We start from the raw sequence: 15,971 nt of genomic DNA on the forward strand, positions 1-15,971 counted from the left end.
GACATCTTGTCTTCTCTTAAACACAGAATACATACATTAATAAATAATTGGTAGTAATTGATTAATCGTATTGCAATGCATTTTGACAGGTGAATATGAACTACAGCATAAAGTGCATGAGACCCCCCCGCCCCCCACTTCCCCACTCTTCAGGCTTTGATTTAAAGGGTTAGTTCACCCAAAAATGAAGATAATGTCATTTATTACTCACCCTCATGTCGTTCTACATCCGTAAGGCCTTCATTCATCTTCAAAACACAAATTAAGATATTTTAGTTTAACTCCGATGGCTCAGTGAGGCCTACATTCACAGCAATGACACTTCCTCTCTCAAGATCCATAAAGGTACTAAAAACATATTTAAATCAGTTCATGTGAGTTCAGTGGTTCTATATTATAAAGCGACGAGAATATTTTTTGTGTGCCAAAAAAACAAAATAACGACTTTTCAGCAATATATTGATGGGCCGATTTCAAAACACTGCTTCGGAGCTTTACAAATCGAATCAGTGATTTGGAGCACCAAAGTCATGTTATTTCAGTAGTTTAGCCATTTGATAGGAGATCCGAGTCACTAATTCGATTTGTAAAGCTCCGAAGCAGTGTTTTTAAATCGGCCCATCATCTATATTGTTGAAAAGTCGTTATTTTGTTTTTTTGGCGTACAAAAAGCATTCTTGTCGCTTTATAATATGAAGGTAGAACTACTGAACTCGCATGAACTGTTTCAAATATGTTTTTAGTACCTTTATGGATCTTGAGAGAGGAAGTGTCATTGCTGTGAATGCAGGCCTCACTGAGCCATTGGATTTAATCAATAATATCTTTTGTGTTCTGAAGATGAACGAAGGTCTTACGGGTGTAGAACGACATGGGGGTGAGTAATAAATGACATTATTCTCATTTTTGGGTGAACTAACCCTTTAACATGACATTTCATTATACTTCTAAGGTATGAGATTTGTGTAATCCAAAGGTACTCAGTCTAGCTCCTGGAGATCTACTTTTCTGCCGAATTTAATTCAAAAACTAGTTTAGCATTTAGTCCTAAACTAGCTCATCAAGGTCATTTCAAAACTACATGTGTTAGAGCAGAGTTAAACTCTGTAAGTGGACATATATCCAGAAACTGTGATAGCACATTAAACTTTTTTTAACTGTTAAAATTTTTTTGGCAAAAGTATTTACATATGACAAGTTGATATGTTGGCGATGTTCTCATATGAATAGATAGTAATGGTATTTTATAATATTTACAATGTAAATATTATAGGCTGCTGTGTTTGAGCCAGTGAATTTAAAAAGATAAAAAGGGCATTCTTATTTCAGCCATAATTCTAAGTTTGTTTCAACAGTGTCCAATAATGAGATGCCTATTTACAGGTAAATGTTGCACTAAGGAGACATTTAAAAAAAAAAAAAAAAGTTGACAACAATAATCTTTTTTTTTTTTGTTTGTTTTTTTAAATTTCACAACTCTCATTTCTTGATTTGAAGAATGACAGGATGCATGACGATGTTGTGACTGTCTGGCTGTTTAAGGACTGTTGTTGTGGTGCTGGCCTGCTGTACACTTCGAGTAATAGGTCCTCCTACTCTCTCTCTCAACCTCAGAGACAAACGGTCATCTCTTCTCGGCTGTAGCTTTACGTCGCCCACTCTCTGCTCCATTTTTCTACCCAAAACATGTACCCGAACACCTGGCTCCTGAGAGTTAACCTGAGCAACTGAGGAGAGGACTATCTGCTTTGAATCCATCTGCGGCATAAAGCTGCTATTTAAAATAGGCTTGCCTTTTTTATTAGATTGAACCACAGACGTTGACAGAATGGAAGATCTTTTAAGTCTAAAATCCTGAGTGGTATCAACTGCTGCATTTTGCTTGATGATCTGACTCTTTGATATTGTTTTTGGCCCATGGTTTGACCCTTGTGGCTTTGCACTCATATTTGCAATTTGTCTGCGAAGGCTCCCGTTGTTCTCCTGGGCTGAGACGATACTGAGTGTTCTTTTCTTGGAGTTTCTACTGGTCGGCCTCATGGGGCAGCTAAAAGCTACATGTTTCTTTAAGCTAGCGTTGTATGTGAACTCCCTGCTACAGTGAGGACATGCAAAAACGTCTAGGTCATCCTGAGCAAAGGCCCTTCTCCCCCCAGCAGGTCTGCCCCTTTGCACCAGCTGAGATTTCTTCTTATTCAGGACACTCATTTTTATCTTAACTGGTGATTCATGAAAGATCAGTTTTTTCGGTTGTCCGACCTTTTGAGAGAAATTCTGCCTACTATTAACAATCCTTGCAGGTGATAACACCCCATTTTGTGCTTTTGCAAACTGCTTAAGTGGTATAGGGTTCTTTTTAGGAGTATAGCGCTTTTTGTCACTAGCATTAGCACAGGCTAAGATGTGCTTGTGCAGTTCAGGCATGTTGTCAAAGCTCTTACCACACTTGGTGCAACGAATGGCTGTGCTGAAGGTCTGAGGGATATTGTGAGTGGTAAAGTTGGTGGCCGATGCTGCTGTTGTCCCAGTTGGTGTTCGATTATGGTATGGAAAAGGAGGCGGTTTGAAACTTGGGTAGTGTTGGTTAATGCCTAGACGTACATCTGGGCCTTTTTGTTTGACCCCTCCAGATGCCATGATTTTTATTGTTGTAAACAGCTCTTCAGAAGTGTTGTCCAAGGCATCCTCCTCAGCTTTAGAGGTTGTGTTGTCAGATTCTTGCTTAATTTCTTCGATTGGAAGGCCTGGATCAGTCATGTCAGTTTTGGGACTGTTATGGTTTTCTGGTCTTAACTTGCCATGTACTACTTCGGTGTGTGAGCACTCTTGCCCAGGATGGAGATCTCGCTGATGCTGTTCCAAGTTGCAGAGGAAAGCAAATTCCTTAGAACATGTTTTACAAACATAAATTTTACCGATTCCATGATAACTGGAACGGTGCTCCAGCAAACCTGTGTCGCTCTTAAATAACTGTACACAAAATTCACATTTATAGGGCCACTCCTTAGAGTGTTCACCTACATGTTGACTGAGAATCTTCATGGACTGGAAGGGCTCTTCACAAACATTGCACATAAAGTTCTTGCAAAAAGGATGCAAGGGAGTTAATTCATCTTCAATTGTGTTTTCCTGCTTAGAACAATCAGAGGACTGGGCATTGTCCTGTTCCTGTTCCTGTTCCTCTTCTTTGCTCTCTACTTTAACATCACTAGTGGAAGCCACGAGGGTTGGTGTATCATCTGTAGAGCTTGATAACTCCTCTATAGGTGCCGACTGTGTGGGTGGTTCAGAAAGTAGGGTGGTGTCTTGACTGAGAGGTTGTGGCTCAGATTGGACATAAGGTTCTTGCTGTAATGCATCAACGGGAATTTTATCTGAGAGACATTGAACAGGATTAGCTTGGAGAGCTGGAATATTTTCTGTAGATTGCAGTGCAACTGTATACTCAATAACAACAGTGTTTGGAGGAAAAGTCAAGGATGTGATGTTGGACTGGTTAATAGGCAGAGATGGAGAAAATATCTGTGTGTCAGAAGCTAATACAGAGTCTACAACCAACGTTCTTTGAGCTAGTTCACATATGGCAGGATCAGTGAGCCAATGAGGGCCTTGTAAAGACAGTGAAGGGGCTGCAGGTATAAGGCTCTCCAGACCTCCAGGAGCAGATGACACCCAGTCAGGGATTGTCATTTTCAAATCACCCTGTGAGAGATGTACAGGATTATCAGCGCAGTCTTCTACAGACCCTGTGGGTGGTACAGTGTCAGATACCAGGAAGGTTGAATGGAGAGTTTGAATGTCCTGATTGGGTTCCACTGTGGGAGTTGATAGAAAGGATACAAAAGTTGGAGATGAAGAAGGTGAACCGTGACTTGGAGAGACTGAGGCAGCTGGATGGATAGTGACAGGAGAGAGCAATGGAGGGGTTGAATGGATTGAGGCAGGAGGAAGAGACAACTCAAACAAAAGCCTTTCAGGGTTTGGTGGACTTGCATCAGACACTGGCATAACTGCAAGGTTTGTTAGGTCAGGAGCACTGACAACACCTGCAGCATCTGAATCTTCAACTGAAGGATTGTCTACCCCACCATACTCATTCATAAGCACCTTCTGAAGCATAATAGAGTTAGGTTTATTCTTCCTCAAAGCAGGCTGAGTGAGGTAGACTCCAGCGGAGTCACAGTCTAAACTCTTTCCACTAATACTTAAGTCCAGAATGGACTCTGCTAAGGAGTCACTGCTGTCTCGCTTACCCACAGAGTTGGAAAGGTCCAGTGGCTGTTGATTACAGGAGTTTCCACCTGTTCTTGATACAGAGCAGTCCAATGGCAAGATCTGTTGCTGCATTTGAGCTCCATCAGAGCTGTTTATGGGTAAATTTATAGGCTCAGTTTCTTCAGTGCCCAAGATGCTCAACTCGTGACTCTCCAACTTTGACATCTTGGCTTTTGTAGAGTCCTGATCTTGCTTTTCTACATTCAGATCAGGAGTTTGTTGTTGTGAGCTGGGAGGGGAGGTTGTCCTTCTCTTAAATCTAGTTGTTGTTGCAGGTAAAACAGTCAGGGATAAGGGAGGACCCAGTTTGTGGCCATCAGCAATTAACGCAAATGGTTGTTTACTGCCATCCTGATTCTGCAGGAGCTGCTTAAGTTTAGGAGACAGATAGACAGTTTTTTCCTTGTGAAAGGCAACTGTCTCAATGCATTGAGGTAAATGAGCAGTGACCAGTGGAGCTCCAGATGTGGAGGACAATGTTAAAGATGACAAGGAAGATGATGAGGTACTCAAGATTGATTCAGACTCTAATTCTGTTTTTATTTGTGGGAGTAAAGGTGGGGTAGATGTCCTTCGTCTCGTTGAGGATTGTCCAGACAGGTCAGGGTTGAAACTGCTATTACTGGTTTCTAATTTAAGAGCTTGTGTAATTTGAGCGGGACTGATTATAACAGCATTCAATCCAATCACAGCAGAGCCCCCAGAGTTCATCTCAATCACCTCACAGTTACTTACAGCACTCGTCGAGACAATTTTCCCATCTATGTAGAAGCTGAGATTCTCTGAAATATTACTGGAGATGTCAACCATGTATTCCTTTTCCTTATCAATATCCTCTGCACACTGTGGGTTTGCAGTCTGACTGTCTGTCTCAACATGCTGCTGTCCTTCAGGTACTTGAGTAATTTTGATCTTCTTATAAACTCCTCTAGAAAGAAGCTGGCGCTCATGGATCCTGCGCTGATGTCTCCTCAGACAAGTATGAGTCCTAAATGCTTTTTTGCAGTACTTGCAGATATGTGAGGCTTTGAAATCACTGTTTTTATCATCCTTTTGTTCACCATCAGCTGCATTAATGCACTTGTTTGGCTGTGGGTTCTGTGATGCTGTTTTCAAAGGTTCACCATTGCCAGGGACATTCTGACTAGCAGTGCAAGTGGCAATTGTGTGATCATTTATCTTCTTGTTTCTATTTTCATGCCTTTTCTCATGCCTCCGACGACTAAACAGTGTACTGAAGGTCCTTCTGCAGCGATTGCATTTAAACCGCTGTGTGTGGCAGGTTGAAAGAGCATGTGTTTGTATGTGACGCTGCAGGCCTTGACTACTCATAAACTTTCTCTCACAGCGAGGACAGGGCAATTCACCCTGGAGTTTAGTACCAGGGTCAAGGTCAGCCTTAGTGTCATTTAAAGGCAAATCAGTCCTATAATCCTGTTTTATCATTCCAGCATGCTCAAAGTCACTTGCCTGACAGGCTTGATTATGATTAGCTACATTTTGGGACACAGGCTGGCTTGCATTCTGAAACAGTTGGGGGTTCTGTTTGTCTTTGCAATCCATCTTTTCATCTGTTCTTTCTATCTCTCCCCCTTCTGGCTCCAAGATGCTATGAAGTACAGCTTCATCAGAGTGGTCATCTTGAAACTCAGGTTGCTGGAGAAAAGCCTCTGATGGCATACTATGTCTCTTCTCTTCCACAACTGAAACATATGAACATGCCTGTGACACAATGAAGAATTTGTATTTGCTGTATGAATGTATATAACCTGTGCAATCTTGTCCAACATATGTCAAAAACATTTCTAAATGTATAAAATGAAGAAACATTTTTAAACTTACTGTCATCTGATCTCCACATCTTTCTCGCTGCCCTCGCTAATGTTTCTTCTTAGGTATGTGGGAGAGGCCCCCTGTTGGCTGAAGGGAAAAATTAAAACAGTAATATTTTTTTGATAAAGACAATACTAATTCATAAGAGATATCTCTATTAAAATGGCATTGTTTATCAGAATTTACATTTGTGTGCCAGATTAACCAACTGGGTGACAGAAAGTACAGTTGCTGATTCATGGCATGATGCAATGCCACTCTTGTCTGACATCTTTAACCCAGGCCCAACACATATACATAAACTCATAAATGCAATCTACATGTCTGAAAATGTGTAAACAAAGGATAATTAAATAATAATATTATTATTAATAATAACAATCATCATAATTGCAACTTTTCAAATAAAACATTGGTGGGCAGTTGAGTTCATTACTAAAAATTCTCTTTTTGCTATTAAATATCTAAATTTCTACGACCTTATACAAATATACATACATTGGAATAACAAAGCAGCATGACTCTAGCAGTGCAAAGGGTATGAGCTAAAATTCTTTCTTCCAAGAATACTCACGCTGCACTTCAATACAAAAAAATAGTAATGATGTAAACATACTTATGCAAAACAAAGATAAATTTTACTGGGGAAACTGAATACTGTTGTAACATGGACTGAGTTGTACAATATAAGTTTGACCAATTTGAAATTATCTACAGGGGTGAAATTACTATTGTAAATTTCCACTGTCATCCTGGGTTACAATAGAAGTCTTGGTTTATGGTTTGATTTGTGACCATGTTAATGGATGTAAAATGACAGGTATCTGGTATCATCTGAATGAGCAGGCTCTATACAGTATCCACACTTTTTCACCTGCATGTTAAAAAAAAACAAAAACAAAAAAACATGAAATATCATGGCTAGCCAGACAGAGCTATTTCCAAAGTATTGCTACTGGACACAAGATTGCACAAAATAGCACCATGCATACATTTTACACAATTATGAAAGTGACACAACACACACACACACACAAGTCTGTTATGTATTAGTTGCTATAATTGTATGTTTTGTGTTGTTGTTTTGTATTTGTTTCCTATTTTATTTGCTGTTGAATTAAAATGTTTCCTTTTAAATGCTAAAAATGAAATGAGGGCGGTTTGGTGAGTGGGTTGGCATAACTTACTTTGTAATAATTACTTTGTAAAATTTAATTACCGCAACAAATCCATGCACAAACTATGCCCATTGGTGTTGCACGCTATACCCCACATTCTACAAGTATTACAAATGTTAAATTCAGATGTGGGCAAAGATAAACCTACAGGAAGTGAGCTTATGGGTTCATTTGTAGTCTACCTGTAAGACTGTGGAGGTGAGGGTGGGGTCAAATAAACTTATAAGCTAATATTAAATAATCTCATTTTACAGAGGCTTCTTAGGATCACTGGGCGTCCTAATGCAGTAAATAGACAACTTATCAACACAATGGCAACAGTCTTTGTCTACGATGTTCAAGAATAACGTAATGCACCCATAACTGCCGCATTCCCGCTGTACATATGCGGGGGTTCGATTTACCACCGTGTAGCGGCTGTTTATAATATCATACAGGCCTGTTCAGATTTATGCACGTGTGCAAATAATTACACAACATAAATGCATGGTATCAGCAAATAGATTAAATTGTTAAAGGCGGGTATAATCGTGTAAACATGTCTGTTGTAAGTCAAGGCGCACATGTTGCGGCTGTCTGACAGCCCTTTAAATAAGACAAACCCCGTTTGACACTGTCGCTAAGCGCGCAGACGAGAAGGTCACGGTCAGAGACACGCTTCACGTTAAAGTGCTTCGACATGCATTTTAGTTTGTACGCCTGTATATCACTGTGATTTTTATGGCGTAATTGCTTAGAAAAAATAGATAAAAATGCACAACGGTTAGTCTCGGTGCGAACTCTCAGACAACATAAACGAGAATGACATCGCAAAACTTCGGCAAGCCGTTTTATGCCATGATTTTGATTAGAAATGTCATTTTTCGTCTCTGTATTAAATTGGCTGTACCTGTGTATTGCTTACCAGCTTTGTTGTGACGCCTCGCTGCTCGAGTCTGGTGGGCACGCGCAGGACGGTCGCTACTGCAGACTGCACTACTGACAAGGCGCATGTGCGAGATCTCATGCACCTGTATAGTACATGGAATATTACACGTAAAGAAAAAGTCATTTTAAGATATTCAGTTATGTGTAATGAGTCAGTTTTAATTTGCTTTAATTTTGATCACGGCAAATACATACATATATATATATATATATATATATATATATATATATATATATATATATATATATATATATATGTATGTATGTATTAAATGTATTAAAAATAAACAACAAACTCATGCAGTATTATCCAGCAACTGAATCTGAAGGATGGTCATTAATAAAAATATTAATAATTTAAGCAGGTAAAATTATATACATTTATTTACTATTTTAAATGAATTGATCTCAGTAAAAATTGCATATACACAATGGAAAATCTTTTATGCAAATGAATTACAAATTAGGCAACATCCACCATTTGCTGGTGTGTTTTCATCATCCATTGTGTCAGATGACAGCCTTACAGTAGAGAACAATAGATTACAATAGAAACTAAGCACACTCCTACATGTATAGGCTACAACCTCAAAACGAAATTTTAATCATAGCCTATAACGTTAGTAAATGGGGGTGGGGGAATTATATTCAAGGTCTTATCAGAATTAAAGCGATGCAATCTGTTCAATTCCAGAAACCCACATTCCTGTAGTTATTACTAGCGACCACTAGAGGCCGCTGTGTCCCAATTTGTAGCCTACTGAAGTAAACTGAGAGCTCGTATTGTCTCCACAACTGGGGATTTGCTCAGTACAATATGTTTGAGATTTAGTTTTAGTTCACCCAAAAATGAAAATTCTGTCATTAATAACTCACCCTCAGTTTTAAATATCAATCGACGCATGCGTGTTGTGCAGACGTTGTTGCGTGAACTCGCGTTGGAGTTCAATATTTTGTAAATGAAAGTTCATTAAGTTAAATTGTAAATTAAGTTTTTCAATTTCGTCACTTCATAAAAGTGAGGTTAAACCACTGGAGTTATATGGATTATTTTAATCGTCATTATACTGGGGCTTGAAAGTGGTAAGCTAGTTGCGTATGCTGCCAATGGTGGGACAGAAAGCTCTCAGATTTCATTAAAATGATCATTTGTGTTTCGAAGATGAACATGAGGGCGAGTAATTAATGACAGAATTTTAATTTTTGAGTGAACTAACAAGGGACATAATCAATTGCAACAGATTAAGTTCGTTAAACCACTGGATTAGCCTACTCCTATATCTGACTTCTAATGTGTGTTGGTGTAAGTTTATGCATGTGTTTGTCTCTGTGTCAACAAGTAGGACCCTGGGTTACATTTTTGTCTAAAGAGGAGTGGGAACCATCTGTGTCCAGTGTATATTGTGAAATCACAAGTCTGATATGAGCACATGTGCAATTTGTGGAATGTATAGGCTATCTGTAGTCAGCGTGGTTCTGTTCTATCCAACAATCACCCATTATAGAACTGTCACATTACTCTGCATTAATTTTCACCTACTCCTCCTTCATCTGCGGGTCGTCCCACTCTTATTCAATCATCTGCCTTCCACCCTCACACTGAACATTCTTTTACATTAGAATGTGTTTGTGTGAGAGTCAGCCATGCATGTGCCATGCATATATTCCTCTCGCATGTTAATGAATGAGATCATGTGTGACCAAAATGCCCAGGATCAGCTATGGATGCTCTCACTCACACCACACAATGAAACAATTTCACAAGAGTGAGAATCTGAGAACTGAGTGTTCATCATCTTCTCACCGTTACCTATGCGCTCTAGCGGTTACCCCAAAAGCACCCAGATATTTCAAAAATCCTCATAATTACCCATTAACCCCTAAAAATACTCACCAAAGCAGGTTACACCATCATTGACCATTTTATTATTATTACTTTCATTCGTTCTTTTATATTTATTTTTTCTTTTATTTTGCACAATATAAAACATATACAATAAAAAGCAAGAAATATATTTGAATACACTTGAATACATCTTATAAATAAAAACATTACTATAAAATTATAAAATATTAATGTCATAAATAGTAAGAGAATCTGAAGTTTCTGAAAAAACAGAGCAGAGGAAATATATGACTCTGATCGGGTTGCAATCCTAACCAAACTTTTCTGGACCAACATTTTTTGGAGAGTATGTAAAGTGCTCACCCAAAAGAAAAAAAAAAAAAAAAAAAAAAAATATATATATATATATATATATATATATATATATATATATATATATATATATATATATAAAAGAGTAAAGATTGATAAGACAGACTCAAAAAAAAAGTGGAATAAAGCAAGATATTTCTTGAATATGTGAAAGAGCAGGTTTCAACTGACTCTATCTGCAAGTCCATTGATTTCCAGCAACTGAAACTGTGAGAAAATCTTGAGTGCGGAAATGCAGTGCTGATTCATTTACAAGATAACGACATCCTAGATCAGTACAGAGATAAGATAATTGGGGCACCAAAATGAATAGCAAGCATAACAACTGCTTCCAACTGTTCTTTTTGAGATCTTTACAAAAATTATCTTGGGTGTTTCTAACGCTATCTCCAGAAAACAAAATGATAACTTGCTAATAACTATCATCAGGCATAGATAACCAAAATATGTATATTCCTCTCTTTTTTGTCACAAGTGTCACAGTAAATGCAGTATAGTCTGGTAAATGGGTTTTCTGCACAAGAGTCTAAACACTCTGCCTCATACAAATAGTTTCAGCAAGAACAAAAATTACATTGCTCATAATCTCTCTTTATGTATTTCATTCATGTACTGAGAATGAAGACATGAATGCAGAACAATCTACAGGACACTGTGTGTGGTAGAGACATGTTTGTGCCAACTACTGACCAATGCCACACACAGTAGACACATTAAACAATAGGCACTTCTGAGCTGCAATTAGTGTTACACATACACAATGCATGTTCCATCCACATGGCACAAAGAACTGCTTAACAAAAGAGAGGGAGAGAGACTTGCATATCACAGAACACCAGATGTGTACTCAACAACAGCCTCCATCCTGACCCACCCAACACACACACACACACACACACACACACACACACACACACACACACACACACACCATTCAGCTGTCCAATAAATTCAAATGTCAGCCTTGCTCATTACATCAGCTTCTCATGTACTATTTTGTTGACTTTTAACAACACACAAACACATGAATGTAGAACATTGAAAATCTTTGAATCTCAAAACAATATCTCAATGAACACAAAAACAATTTCCAAAATGTTGACAAGACTAAGTTTAATATAACATCTGTTTAACTTATAACATGAAAGCAGAGTTAATAATATAACTTAGATTACACATTTTTCAGTTTTACTCAAATTGGGTGATGCAAAAATGAGTACACCCCACAACAAAAACTACTACATCTAGTACTTTGTATGACCTCCATGATTTTTAATGACAGCACCAAGTCTTCTAGAATGGAATGAACAACTTGGCAACATTTTGCAACATCTATCCTTGTCCATTCTTCAAGAATGACCTCTTTTAGAAACTGGATGCTGGATGGAGAGTGATGCTAACTTCAGAATTCTCCATAGGTGTTCGATTGGGTTCAGATCAGGAGCCACTGAATCACTTTCAGCCTGTTCTTCTTCAGAAATCCAACAGGTGTGTGTTTAGGATTATTGTCATGTTGGAAAAGTGCATGACAACCAAGGGCACGGAGTGATGGTAGCATCTTCTCTTTCAGTATAGAGCAGTGCATCTGTGAATTCACGATGCCATCAATGAAATGCAGCTCCCCGACACCAGCAGCACTCATGCAGCCCCACATAAGGACACTTCCACCACCATGTTTCACTGTAGGCACCATGCATTTTTCTTTGTATTCCTCACCTTTGTGACGCCATACTGTTTTGAAGCCATCAGTTCCAAAAACATTTATCTTGGTCTCATCACTCCAGAGTATAGAGTCCCAGTAGTCTTCATATTTGTCAGCATGGGTCCTGGCAAACTCTAGGCTGGCTTTTTTTTGTGCCTGGGCTTTAGGAGAGGCTTCTTTCGTGGACGGCACCCATGCATGCCATTCCTTTGCAGGGTACGCCGTATTGTGTCATGGGAAATAATCACCCCAGTTTGGCTTTCTACTTCTTTAGATAACTGCGGTGAACTTGCATGCCGATTTTCTTCAACCCTTCTCATCAGAAGACGCTCCTGTCGAGGTGTTAACTTCCGTGGACGACCTGGACGTCTCTGTGAGATGGTTGCAGTTCCATCTTTTTAAAATTTTTGTACCACTTTTTCTACAGTATTCTGACTGATAAGTAAAGCTTTTCTGACCTTCTTGTAGCTTTCACCTTTCTGGTATAAAGAAATTATTTTCTTTCTCAGGTCTTGTGACTTTTCTCTTCCATGTGGTGCCATTGCTGACAGCATGAAATGGGAAGGGGTTTTAACACCTTTTATAGTCAACTGTCTACTGGACATCTGTGTAATGAATAATTAGACTCACCTGTGGTTGAATTCTTGTTAAATTAGACATTTGTAGTCTAAAATTCAGCTTTGCTCCAGAGACTTTCAGTGGGGTGTACTCATTTTTGCATCACGCTAATTTGAGTAAAACTGAAAATTTTGTTCTCTAAGTTATATTATTAACCTTATTTTCATGTTATAAGTTAAACAGATGTTATATTAAACTTAAGTCTTGTCAACATTTTGGAAATTGTTTTTGTGCTCATTGAGATATTGTTTAAAATGTTACTTTTCAAAGGGGGTGTACTCATTTACGCTGAGCACTGTACATACACACATGTTCAATTTACACATCCTTTCTAGAAGAAAGAATCAAAATGCCTGTCTGCATATGTGGCTGTGATGTGAAGATAGTGGACTCCTAAGTACCTGATATACATTGATGACAACCTCAGCGGGACTAAAAACCTAGAGGCAATGTACAAGAAAGGATAGTCAACACTATTTCTTGAGAAGACTAAAGTCCTTTAATGTGCAAGATGCTTCACATGTTCTATCAGTCTGTTGTCGCTGTTGCCATGTTCTACGCTGTGGTGTGCTGGGGCTCTGGTGTTAAATCTGGTGATACTAAATGGCTGAATAAACCACTATAAGACTATACAACTCATCCCTGTGCAGAGGCACTATTGGCTATTGGACAACTTGTAGCAATGACCACGCCCACACCCTTATCCACCCAAAACAGCACACTTATCCTTTAATAATATGCTTTTATCTTAACTGCCACATATATGTTTTTATGTTTGTGAATGCATTTTGGCAATTCCACGCAAAGGTCATCCTTACCATGAAAAAAAAAAAGTTTTTACCAAAAGAACAAAACCCTTTTTAAGTTGTCCAATTTTAAGAAAATTGCCTTGTTTATCGACAACATATGAGGTAAGCAACAATGCTTAAATTAAATTTTCAATCAACCATATTTCATTCTTTCATAAAAGGTATCAAAGATCCCCTTTTTTAAACTTTATTTTAACAGTAAGCATTGTGTAGAAAGACGGAGGCATGCCTGAGAAATAAATATACTCATTTTGTCATAACAGGACTGCCTGATGAATTTATAAGGGCTATAATTAAGAGGTCACGACACTTCAGTGCTCTGTCACGTCCGTAACGTTTTAAATATTAATTTTGTGTCATATAACAATTATAAATACAAATAACTTGAAACTTTATATACAAAGCTAAACTATGTTTATGCTTATTAGGATCAACAAATCATCTCACTACTTTGCTCTGAACAACCATAATCATTACGGACGCTTCAATCAGGCGCAGATGAGCCGATCTTCTCTTCCTCTTTTTCCAGTTACAGAACGAAATATGAACTTCAGAAGATAGGCCTATATGATACAGTACAACTTACAGAAGAGCATTGTGTCTCATAGGACACTTCCCTCGGGATGTCGCATTTTTACCTTTTACATTCATATTTGTTAATGTATTTTAGCAAGCAGTTCTGTTAGAAGGAAAATCATGGTCTCTAAATTAATTCTTGAACAACGCACATTAGGGATAACGATTCACTCAACTCATGATTCGATATTGGTTTCATGATTCGATTTTCTCACGATTTTTTTTAACAAAATGAGATTTAAATGAGAAAGTGTCTTTTTATTATTTCTCTGACAAAATGCAGCATATTTCTTTTAAAATTTCTTAGAAATTTTAAAACAAATCCTAAATCAAATAAATAGCTCTAATAAAAGGAATCTCTTCATAAAAGATGTTTATTTGCTCTATTACAGGATGAACTATCTGTAGCCATTTAAAATTAGGGGCAACCACTGCATCTTGAGCAGTTTTTAATTTAAATTAGATTGTATAATTTTTAACAAATTATATCATATTATTCAGTCAATAAACATACACATGTCTTATGATAAATGGACTCCTTCCTAACTTCATATGCCCTCATTCACTAGGCTGTTCATACACAGATGCATTAACACGTGTGTATATGAGAGAGAGAGGGAAACTTGTACATAAGTGTGAGCTGTAGATTGTTTGTGTGTAAATAACAGAAAGGTGTAAAATAGATGTTCACCAGATTGGACTACACAGCAAAAAAAAAAAAAAAAAAAAAAAAAAAAGATTTTATTGTCTTTTATTTTTGATGCATATCATTGATGCACGTGGGGAGCGAAGGCTGGCCCGTGTGGTCCGATCCAACAGACGAGCTATTGTAGCTCAAATTGCTCAAGAAGTTAATGCTGGTTCTGATGGAAAGGTGTCAGAATACACAGTGCGTCGCAGTTTTTTGCATATGGGGCTGCGTAGCCACAGACCAGTCAGGGTGCCCATGCTGACCCCTGTCCACTGCCGAAAGCACCAACAGTGGGCACGTGAGCATCAGAACTGGACCACGGAGCAATGGAAGATGGTGGCCTGGTCTGATGAATCATGTTTTCTTTTACATCATGTGGCTAGATGGGTGTGTGTGCATCGCTTACCTGGGGGAACACATGGCACTAGGATGAACTATGGGAAATAAGCAAGCCAGTGGAGGCAGTGTGATGCTTTGGGCAATGTTCTGCTGGGAAACCTTGGGTCCTGCCATCCATGTGGATGTTACTGACACGTACCACCTACCTAAGCATTGTTGCAGACCATGTACACCCTTTCATGGAAACGGTATTCCCTGGTGGCTGTAGTCTCTTTCAGCAGGATAATGCGCCCTACCACAAAGCAAAAATGGTTCAGGAATGATTTGAGGAGCACAACAATGAGTTTGAGGGGTTGACTTGGCCTCCAAATTCCCTAGATCTCAATCCAATCGAGCATCTGTGGGATGTACTGAACAAATAAGTCTGTTCCATGGAGGCTCCACCTCGCAACTTACAGGACTTAAAGGATCTGCTGCTAACATCTTGGTGCAAGATACCACATCACACCTTCAGGGGTCTAGTGGAGTCCATACCTTGACGGGTCAGGGCTGATCTGGCAACAAAAGGGGGACCAACACAATATTAGGAAGGTGGTCATAATGTTATGCCTGATCGGTGTGTGTGTATCTCTCTCTCTCTCTCTCTCTCTCTCTCTCTCTAATATATATATATATATATATATATATATATATATATATATATATATATATATATATATATATACATATATATATATATATATATATATATATATATATATATATATATATATATATATATATATATATATACATATATATATAT

General features: G+C 38.3%; 1 protein-coding gene across 6 annotated transcripts; it reads right to left on the reverse strand.

Annotated features, from left to right (window-relative positions):
- Positions 1 to 1,367: 1,367 nt before the first annotated feature.
- Positions 1,368 to 8,308, reverse strand: prdm2a (PR domain containing 2, with ZNF domain a). 6 transcript variants are annotated; one of them, XM_048209812.1, is made up of 4 exons: positions 8,191 to 8,273; positions 6,838 to 6,982; positions 6,118 to 6,195; positions 1,368 to 5,978 (listed from the first exon to the last, which is right to left on the reverse strand). In XM_048209812.1, exons 3-4 carry the CDS (start codon positions 6,134 to 6,136, stop codon positions 1,480 to 1,482), a joined length of 4,518 nt encoding a protein of 1,505 aa, XP_048065769.1. In that variant the 5' UTR covers positions 6,137 to 6,195; positions 6,838 to 6,982; positions 8,191 to 8,273; the 3' UTR covers positions 1,368 to 1,479. The 6 variants fall into 6 exon arrangements, with proteins under 6 accessions (XP_048065769.1, XP_048065764.1, XP_048065768.1 ...); XM_048209807.1 differs by having other exon boundaries at positions 1,368 to 5,997; XM_048209811.1 differs by having other exon boundaries at positions 6,295 to 6,982.
- Between the last annotated feature and the right edge of the window lie 7,663 nt (positions 8,309 to 15,971).

This window comes from Megalobrama amblycephala, linkage group LG12 (genome assembly GCF_018812025.1).
Source record: "Megalobrama amblycephala isolate DHTTF-2021 linkage group LG12, ASM1881202v1, whole genome shotgun sequence".
NCBI lineage: Eukaryota > Metazoa > Chordata > Actinopteri > Cypriniformes > Xenocyprididae > Megalobrama > Megalobrama amblycephala.